The following is a 10801-nucleotide window of genomic DNA, read 5'->3' on the forward strand; positions in this document are numbered from 1 at the left end:
TACTTGATATGTTCATTCAAATTATAAACAACTCAATATAATTTAATATGAACATGATGTGAATATTAATTTACCAAAATATTTTTCAATACAATTTGCATTTAAAAACTTCAAAAATAAATGCAAGTATAATATTAAATTTGCATGTACACATCAAACATTTATCCATAATATTTGATATTTTATCTAACATGCAAAAGTAATTTCTAAACATGTATTAAAAATTAAGTCGAACTTGGAATTATTTTAATGTGTACAAATTATTTAACCAAATGCTATATGTATACCGAATTATAGATATAACTTAATAATACATTAATCATTATTTATTTATTATTATTATTATTATTATTATTTTAATAATAATAATAATAATTATTATTATTATTATTATTATATTATTATTATTATTAATGTTGCGGGACCCACAAATTTGACAAATTGAAAGAATTGTTTACCGACACAAATTTATAAAGAATGAAAAATTTAGACAACTGAAACGTGTGGGTCTAATTTCAATTTATTATTCTGAAAGCTTTGTCTGAATAATTGAATTCAGCAGCTACGTGAAATGCATGAATTCAATTGCCAAAATCATGAATTTGCAAACTGCGAAGTCTTCTTTAAGCTTTCTTCTGCAACTTCTCTGAAAATATTTTTGCTCTCAAAAATTCTTATTTTATTTTTCAAGATTCAAGGAAGAACTTCAAACTCCGATCAGAACACAATTATAAGGTAAGTTTCTTAATATTATTACGTGATCCGATATTTAAATTTCAAGTTTCTTACGCAAATTTCAGAAAATGAAAAACAAATTTTCAAGACAGAGGTATCACGTCTCTGATACCAAATGTCAGAATTTTTCTCAAAAATCATGTTTTCACGTATATATAAACATGATAAATAATATGCGGAAGCGGATCGAGAATTACCTCCGGCCATTGAAAATGATTTCTCTGCTTTTCCTCCGATTGATGTCTTCTAAGCACTTCACACACTCTATAGATGGTGTATAATTTTCTTATGTGTTGTGTTTAGGGACCTCAATCGCTGCTATTTATAGGCATCTCATACCATCAACGAATTTATTGTGGGAGCTTGATTGTCAAAAGAAGAAACGTGCACGCATCTCGATTTTCTAAAGTTGAGACGGCGTACGTAAGTTTTGTCAAAAGATATAGGCAATTGCCGTCGTCAATTCCTATACGATACTCCTTTTAATATGTGTCATATTTCTTACATCTTTTATTTCAAAATAATGGTCATCTTTTTAAAAATTTAGTGTTTTATTTCTATGAAATGCTCACATTAGATACATTGATGTCATATCAGTGTCATCAGTATCACACAAAAAAAGAATAAGTTTACCAAAAAATAAAATAACAATGGTGTAAAATTGAAATTTGATAACATAGATAGCCAAAACCGTAAATAAACAAAAATAAATGTCAGATTAAAACTATAATTTTCTCTTAATTAGTTAAATGTCTAGTTGGTGGACCAAATTTTGCGAATTGTATATGTATAACACCAAAAATGACTGAATATTGTTTTAGGCATCTGTTTATTGATATATTGTGATACTCACATTGTATTCTCTCGATATAGATAAGCTCAAATTGTAATAAAAACATTATTTTGACGGCAAATTTAAGCTTTTATGAGTGACTTTTGAGTAGGGAGAATTTTTTTTCCGCTAACTTTTTATTTTGAGTTTTTATCAACTAAGTACTCAAAATTTGGTTATGATACAGTAAAAAAAATTGCGCTTGGTCCTATTTCGACAGATTGCTGATGCGGCACTCGAAAATGCTGATATAACGTCGAAAAATGCTGACATGTCCAATACCACATCAACAATTGAACCATAATAGTCGAAAATTAAAAGTTAGTATATTAAAACCAAAGTTTGACAAATTAATAGACTAAAATCCAAAATTGGACATGTTGGTAAACCAAAAAAGTTATTTTCAAGCTATGCTAACTATTTTTTTATGGCTAGCTACTAGTCTTACTCATTATATTAAGTAGATATGCTAACTATTTGTTCATGGCTAGCTGCTAGTCTTGCTCATTATATCAAAGTTAAGAAAAATAAAGAATATTTAGGAGCAAAATAAGAGTGTGTGTATATATATATATATATATAGTTTGTAATCATTAGAAGGGCCCTTATCGCATGCTCTCAGTTTAATATCAGTTTCTTTATATTGTTTCTTTTGCTGGTCGTCCCATCGTGGTAATGAGTAGAAAGCCACAAGAAAAGAAAACAACCCACAGTGGACGCATGCAGATATGATCTATGATTGTAATTAAGTTATCATTGATTCTAAATTACGTGCACATCTACTGAAAATGTCGACTTTTGCAATAGTTGGTATTTTTTTCGGTTAAGACGATCAAATATTCGAAAAAACAGCTCAACTATCAATCAGCATAAGGCTCGAGAATGTCTTCTGTCGAGTAGTCGCGGTCGTTCATGTTCTTGTATTTGACTAGATATGTGGCACAGTTACTGAAACATGGTGTTCGAGTTATTGTGAAGTTGAGAATTGCAATGGTATTTTTAGTCCTAACTTTTTGTATAATGGTAGATATTTCGTTTGATAACATTTCTGACAGCTATTTCGCTGTAACTTTAGATAGATAAATACTCGGTCCTACATCTTTCTTTTCAGGTCAAACAATGAAACATTTCACCGCACCAAAAATCCTAAACGCACTATCTTATTTGTGAAGCAAGACAAGAAATATATGCATGTTGTATAAATATATTCATACTAGATGAAGTACATTTCCTTAACAAACTTTACTCCAAATCTCACCAACCCATACAAGTTCTATAATATCTCCATGGCAAAGTTTACAACCAAACAAGGTTAAACTAGGGTTTACTGTTATTAGGATTCTCAGGTTTAAATATTCTTGTGTCCTGGCGACGCCGGCGCACGGCAAGTGCACCTCCCTAGTGTGCTCGTGCTATGTTGCATCAAGAAACTCCGATACCCAAGAAGAGGAAAGGAAAAGAGTCAAACTCGACTACAACGACCCGAAAAAATTCTTTACCAAAGATGGAGGAGAATCAAATTGCATTGGGAGTAGATTAGGCATTGTCTCACATGGAGTAGAAGAAGTTGAAACATTTGCTCCTCCTCTCAAAAGTAATATCAAGAAAACAAAAATGGTTGACAATTCTGTTGAAATAGTAAATCCAAAGATGAGGAGAGTTAGCTGGTCGGATGCTCATGGCAAAAACATTGCTCACGTTCAAGAATTTGAGCCTAGGTATGTACAATCTTCTATATTTTTCTTTATATCTTAGAACTAATTTAATTTTGGAAAGAATGGGTATTAATTTAATTTTTAATGCACATAATAGTAATTTATTAAACTGATTGGTGAAAAAAAATCGAAATTTCATACGTGATAATTTAGAAATTATGAAAGTTGGCTCTTTATTTTTATTTTTATTTTCCAAATTTTAGTATATAATATACACAGACTTTGTGTCACGATTGATCTTCATTTTTTTTTCTCAAACTTTCTGTGTGTGGCTAATTCAATTTACATGACATGTGGTGTGTGCGTTACATTGAGTCGGGAAAATAAGATAATTAATTTTGGATTAACATTTTATATTTTCAATAAATTATCAGTTGAGGGATCATGAGGAAGATTTAATTTTATTTCATAGGGATCAAATATATGATTAAAATAATTACAACATATTTACAAACTTTTTAATTAAAAGAGAAGAAACTAAAATATCATAAGGCTTAGCCTAAAGTACTAATCATATTATTTTGATATTTTTCATATTTAATCTGATCTTTAATGTATTGCTGACGTGATTATTTACCGCAATGCGATTATTTCAGATCATATCAACATTATTGTCTAAATATTTAGATGAAAATCTGTCTAAATTTGTAAAATGAGAAAATCAAATTATTGGATCGAAACCAAATTTTGACTAATTACATAAACCGAAACTCTATATCGGCCAAAGTCCAAGAAAAAGAACTCTATATAAGTCAAGGGACAGACTTGTATGCTGGTTAGCTCGTGCTATCTTCAACCCATATAGCTATATATTTATCTATTTGGGTTTTATTATTATTATTATTATTATTATTATTATTATTATTATTATTATTATTATTATTATTATTGTTGTTGTTGTTGTTGTTGTGGATTAGAGAAAATTTAAATGGGGATAGAGAATATTTATAATTTAGCAAGTAGGTAGTGTGGTGAGTAGAAAATCACATTACAAACAAAAATTAAAGCCACAATTATTTATAACTTTTATGATAAATAAAAATAAGATTATTTAATTGGTCTAATATAACTACATGTCTACATCTCATCAATTAAATAAATTTTATTGTAACATAAATTGATTACTATTTAACTTGACAAAGTGCATTCTAATTTATATAATTTTATTAACTATTTGAAAAATGGGTTAATTTTGTAAAAAAAAAAAAAAAAACTAATATGCATTGATATAAACATGAATTAAATATTAAAAATATTTCATGTATCATAAAAATATATAAATAATAGCTTGACTCATGGATTTTTTATCAATAAATTTCTTCGTGTAAAACTCTGCCTATCTGGAAAAAAATTCCCGGGTCCGCCCCTGTATAGGCCGTCGTATAATACTATTTTAGAATTTTTCATTCATGCTACTATTATATTTCCATTTTTAGTGGGCACATTTATAATTTCTATTTTCCCCCATATGTTTGTTTTCAGTGTTTCAGACGATGGGGAACTAGGAGGTGTCGGGAACTCTTGTAGGTGTGCAATTCAATGATGAAGGTATGAGTATGTATATATTCCCTGCCTTCTTAAATTAGTTAAGAAGGACCTTAAAATTCCTATCAAATTCACATTAACTTATGTTCCAGAGTATAAAAATCAAGTGATCTATCTACCAAAACCATCATTTGATCGATCGTTGGATATTTTACTCGAATATTTTTTTATTACACGAGGTGGGGTTTTTTTTTACTATCACCTAGATTAAACTCGAGTATTTTCCCTTTTGAGATAGTTTTTGTCAATGCACTGCTAGTAGGGTAACCCTTGTACTCCTCGAATATGTAAGAGAATATATGTTGTTCAATTGTACTAGATCATACAATAACTAAAGCATAGAAGAAATAAGTGGTAATATTTGTTGGATCACACCAAAACGCATATGTCATCTTTTGATCATCGTACTAGAGAAATACAAAAAATGGTTATACTAGATAATAGACTATGGTGCTTGACTTAAACTCAACCATTGTTCTTACAGTCTATGAGAATCGAACGTCTGATTTTAGACTTTTATACCAATCGTAGAATCGAATATTTTTGACAAAATCAGAAGTTGTACTTGACAGTAATGATGTTATTCGAGTGTATTCAACCATGGCGTATCACAAATATTACATATCGATCCATACGATTAAGAAATAAACTACAGACGATATAGTCGAGACAATAACTACTGTTAATACATAATGCAGACCCAACAACAAATGAATACAAACTTACAACGAAATAATAATACCATGGAAATACAATATTTAATCCACCAAACCGTAAAAGAAACACAAGCGTTATATGTGTTACAAGGAATCACAATTGAACCGATAATGATTTCGAACACAATAATGTAGTCCTAAGAATGAAAGTTAGCATAATCAACTTATCGACATTTCAACACATCATGAATACTATTGGGTTTTGGTCTTCTTGGATTTGACCTTTTCCTGCGTAATCTTCTTCTTGGCTTCAGCAGTAATCCATGTGTAGCCGGAAGGAATCACGAAGGGGTCTTGAGTATTTTCGATTATGTTGCTGGAGCAACCGACAGAAGAGCCGGCACGTTGGTATGGGGATTTTATCCATTGGAACCAGGAGGAAGTCGAGGATTTGATCACATTGGGACTTAATCTGTCATCGCCTGTGGGACTTGAAGGGGGAGTCGAGAACTCATCTAAAGGTTGTAGTTCTTCGAATTTTTTGAATGTAACCACCACCCTGATCGTAGGGACGATTGGAATGGCAACCTGAAACAAGGAAAAACATGTCTTCATCAAGTGCAAAAGGGATCGGGGAAAATATCTAAGACAGTTGATGTTGTCATTAAGTCATATTCGAAAGTAACAATGGGGCAGGTGAGGGCCCGAGCAGCAAGTGAGAGTTCACAAATTAGCATCTCAAAAAATGAAAAACTTGACAATGCATCTATTCACAAGATTTCATCTCAAAAAGTTATCTATCATATTCGAATTCTTTACATATATTTTATTCAATGCATCGTCATATTTCATAATGCTAACACCAAAAGATGTAAGAATTTACCATAACATCTTGGCACAAAACGTTTAAAATAATTATTCTTGATCTCGTGGTCTTTCCTACCAATGTTGTTAAAAACAACTCATGGTTAAAAATACAAACAAACATTACTTTTTAACATTTTACTGCATATCATAGCTCATATTACAACCCATTCACAAACTTCTCCATTCTCACTGCACCAACTTCGAGAACATTGTTCAAAAGGAAGAAGCATTCCATCATTTTAATCCAGAAAAACGTAATTAATTTGCAAGCATTCTACTTCTGCATCTTGGTTTTGAATTAGGCTTCCTAATATTTACCTGCCACTCAAAATTCTAGGAATTTTATAACTCATACAAAGAAGGTTCTTCACTCATTTCCACCACTTGAATAGTTCTTATTATGAGCCATCATGATGTATTCAGCATCTAAGAGCCAGGCTACTAGAGTCACACGAGAGTTTCTACCAACGTCATTTTACAGAATATATATTAAACAGAAATGTTAATCACTGAAAAACAACAAACAAGGATAAGAAAGTCGTGGCAAATAATGCTGAAGTGCTGAATAAACTACTAAAAATACATCTTCATCTTGTAGGTACATGGTTCTGCATACTAGAAGAGAAAAACAATAAACTTCCCAAAAATCAGCACATAGGAAAACTAGAAAAAAGTTTGTGAACTAGTTGTCCTTATTCCTTTAGATTTGATCTCGAAACTCTTTTTATGTGATCTCAATTACAAACTGAGAATTTAGTATTCTTGAAAAAGAAACAGTGAGTTACAAGAAAGCTCATCAGCACCAGCCCACAGAGAAAATTGTCACAATATCTATATCACAGATTTATAATGAATTACTGAAAATCTTACGATTCCAAATTCCTGAGGTAGAGAATCCGACAGATGAGTTCTTATGTGCTCAAAATAATCTGACACTGCAATAAATGGTCATATCTCATGTTTTAAATGATAGTATGTTTCATGATACATTTTACGAAGTCTCAAATTTCACGTGACTGAGTCATAAAAAAAAAATATAACACAAACACTTCTACAAGAATTTTTTAGTACAAGTATATCGTACAAGGCCCCTTCGATGCCAATGTACATGTAGTGTGTGCAGATTGTGATGATCACGGATTCTCAACTAAAATTTAAAATATACTTTATTCACATTCAATCGTGAAATTCTAGAAAAGGTAATTTATCAACAAGGATCAATCATATCAACCAAAAATTTGGTAAACACGTGTACTAAAGAAGGGACTTTATTCACACGGTTCAAACATGATATATAAGATAAAATAAAGCATGCACGTTATTATATCATTTTAACGAGCTTAGTATAAGCTGTAAGCATAAGGGGCACACCTTAACAGGGAAAGTCCCCATGGGAAGTTTTGTGGTGAGTAACTCTCGTAATCGACGTACGGCTTTAACTTTGTTTGCTAAGATGTCGAGCAAGGGAAGGAATTCTTCAGTTTTTAATGGGAAATCTGGAGAAAGCCATAAAATAGGCCTCAAACCTCTCTTATACTCATTCTCAAGAGTACCATCCTTGGTACCATTTAAACTTTCAGAATTTGTTGATGACTGAGCTTTAGATTCTCTTCTTCTCCGAATCTCATCCCTCTTCACTACCACCTCCATAGAGTGCCTAACTGGTTTACTCTGTCCAATAGAAGTAGATTCGTCAAAAAGACTAATTTTCTCTTCAACACACAATGAATTTCTTGGTGAAGTAATTTTTCTTTCGATTTCTTGTTTATTTTCCCGTCTTCTCCAACCACTAAACCAACCCTTCTTTTCTTGCTTGGTTTCTCTATTCCCACAACCATTAATGTCCTCAATAGGTACATCTCTTTGCTCGTAGAAACTATGATGGTGCACAATAATACCGTCACCATTTTCAATGCTTATATCTGTTGAGCCCATTTTAAGAGCAGCCTCAAGCTGCTTTCTCTCTTTCTCTGTCAAAATATCATCAAGTTCACTCTCAGTTTCATTTTCATTGGAAGAATTAAAGAGTTCATCATCGGCCATAGCACCTTGGACCCTCCTTGATTTAATGCTCACCATCACATCATGCATATCATAAACCTTGGCTTTCCATGGACCAACCATTTCTGTTTTCTCCTGTTGCTTCCATGTTTTTTGAGGTATAAGAACAACTTGAGTCACATCAATCCCAGGCCTGAATATATTTGTCTGAGACATTGCAGTCACTTCATGTTTCACTTCTGCCTCGGTAGCTGGAGCACCAACACCTTCCAAAGCATTCATAATCTCCTTATCTTTGTGTGTAATCATGCAAAGTGCCCCAGGTGGGACTTTTCCATCCGCCGAACCATTACCAAGAAAGAGAACACTCTGATCAGAACGTTGGATTCTGAAACCATCAAAACCAGCCAAAGTCATATCTGCCCTCAAATTTTCACCCCTCTTCCAAATCTTGTAAGTGTCAGAAGGTGCAATTCTCGAAATGAAAGGGATGATTGAACTTTCGAAATGAAATGTAATCTCCATGTAAAAATCTCTCATCCTTCTCATTGTCCCAATCAACCGAGGCAACCTTCTGCACCATTTGGCCCAAGCTAATGGCTGGTATAGTCTAACCATGATCTTTGCAATTGCTTCTTCTCTATTACATATAGCTTCCTGCAACGCACTCCACCCTTGCTCATTTTGCAAGCTCCAGTCTGACCCAGCAAGCATAAGCATCTCGGTTGCAGTCTCATCAGCAAATTTGACAGCTAAATGAAGTGGTGTATCTCGATTAGGAACATCGCGTCGATCAATTGTCGCAGATATGGCATCAGCCTTAGCTTCCTCCGAAAGTGATTGTGCTTCAGTAAAAATCTCAGACGAGTCGCAAAGATGGGGAAGGCTATCTATAATTTTCCTAAGGCCACCATAATCCTTCAAAATCACAGCCTTGTGGACAGGGCTATGTGCATACTTGGATACATCAATACCAGCCATGCGTCAAGCCCAAACTATAAAATATCCTTCAAGAAGCCAATTTCAAGCATCCAGAAGAATAATAACCAGTAAAGCAGTCGAAAGAACCCCTCCCAAGCCAAGAATAAATGAACAACAAAAATACCAAGCGAGCGCAGACTGAATCAACTCCTGAAATCAAGGTATTCTACAGCCAATAATATATTTCATATTCAGTCACAAAATTAAATAATCCCATCAGGCCAAAAAAACCCTTCAAATTCAAATGTGATTCAAATAAACTCAGATGCAAAAACACAAACAAACCACAATCACAGCTTAAAAAGACAGACAAACAAACTAACAAAAACCAAGTCAAAAAATCATCAAAAGGGTCGAGATAACTCACCTTCTACTTGGTTGAAACTAGTGTGACACAAGATTCCTGCCCCCCAATTGGAACCCCACCTCCAGCTCTCTCTCTCTCTCTCTACCCCTCAATACATGAACAAATAAAAAATGAAAAAATAAAATTCAAAACGAAGAGGTAGAGATCTTCGTGATCCAATCCAATATCAGAATAACGCACGAAAATGCATGTGCGCTGAAACAAATAATTCTACACCAAAGACAAAATGAAGAAAAAAGTAGCCAAATCTCCACAATAAATGGGGAATCTGAGAAAAAAGGGCTGGTGCAAGTGCAAAGCTGAAAAATCACACAATAAAAGCAAAGAATTTGTAGTAACTACTAAACATAACGAAAGGAACAAAGAAACAAAACACACCATGCAAGCAAAAGGGCAGAGATTTTTAATTTTTGTGATTAAACAACAAATTCGAATCTTGAAAGGGTTTCGTGTGAATTTACATAGATGGATGCATTAAAAGCAAGATATATTTTTTTATTTTGACTCTATACATCTCATTTGAATGACGATATGATTATTCATTTTGATTGTATCATTATTTTTTCGAACATTATATTTCTAGATCAGTTGAATAACTTGAACTATATATTATCTTTTAATTATTATCAATTTCTAAAAAAAAACAAAAACAAAATGGTGATTATCAAATTTTGGAAATTTCTTGATATTCTCTAATTTTGTTTACTTTTGAATTCTTTATATATGCAACAAAAAAAAAACACGTAAATTCGAGAGAATCATGCACAAAAAGTTGAAAAGAAATCATGGGTGGAATGAGTAATAGTCAGAAATTTAACCCGACTTTTCCATAACACAAAGTAATATTTACGGTCTCACGGATCATATTTTGTAAAACGGATCTCTTATTTGGGTCAGTCTATGCAAAAAATATTATTTTTTATGCTAAGAGTATTACTTTTTATTGTGAATATTGGTATGGTTGACCCGTCTCACAGATAAAGATTTGTGATAGCGTCTCACAAGAGACATACTCATATTTATACAAAGAAAGCATTTTCTAAAAAAAAATTTCGTATTTTTTCCCTGAAGGAGAGTAAATTTCAAACTAATTCGAAATCGA

At 32.4% G+C, this 10801-nt stretch overlaps 1 protein-coding gene across 2 annotated transcripts; it reads right to left on the bottom strand.

Moving 5' to 3' along the window:
• Positions 1–5575: 5575 nt before the first annotated feature.
• On the bottom strand, positions 5576–10224 carry LOC142547649 (uncharacterized). 2 transcript variants are annotated; one of them, XM_075656030.1, is made up of 4 exons: positions 10078–10223; positions 9700–9780; positions 7722–9498; positions 5576–6071 (listed from the first exon to the last, which is right to left on the bottom strand). In XM_075656030.1, the coding sequence occupies exons 3-4, from the start codon at positions 9330–9332 to the stop codon at positions 5736–5738; spliced, it is 1947 nt and encodes a 648-aa protein (XP_075512145.1). In that variant the 5' UTR covers positions 9333–9498; positions 9700–9780; positions 10078–10223; the 3' UTR covers positions 5576–5735. The 2 variants fall into 2 exon arrangements, with proteins under 2 accessions (XP_075512145.1, XP_075512146.1); XM_075656031.1 differs by having other exon boundaries at positions 7722–9482; positions 9700–10224.
• Between the last annotated feature and the right edge of the window lie 577 nt (positions 10225–10801).

This window comes from Primulina tabacum, chromosome 5, assembly GCF_025594145.1.
Source record: "Primulina tabacum isolate GXHZ01 chromosome 5, ASM2559414v2, whole genome shotgun sequence".
Lineage (NCBI taxonomy): Eukaryota > Viridiplantae > Streptophyta > Magnoliopsida > Lamiales > Gesneriaceae > Primulina > Primulina tabacum.

What these genes read in the sequence shown, in the direction of transcription:
- LOC142547649 (XM_075656031.1), bottom strand. Translation starts at nt 9,332, where the DNA reads ATGGCTGGTATTGATGTATCCAAGTATGCACATAGCCCTGTCCACAAG. An exon ending in TGGGGACTTTCCCTGTTAAG is followed by an intron (nt 6,072 to 7,721) that starts GTGTGCCCCTTA and finishes TCCTTGTTTCAG; the next exon opens with GTTGCCATTCCAATCGTCCC.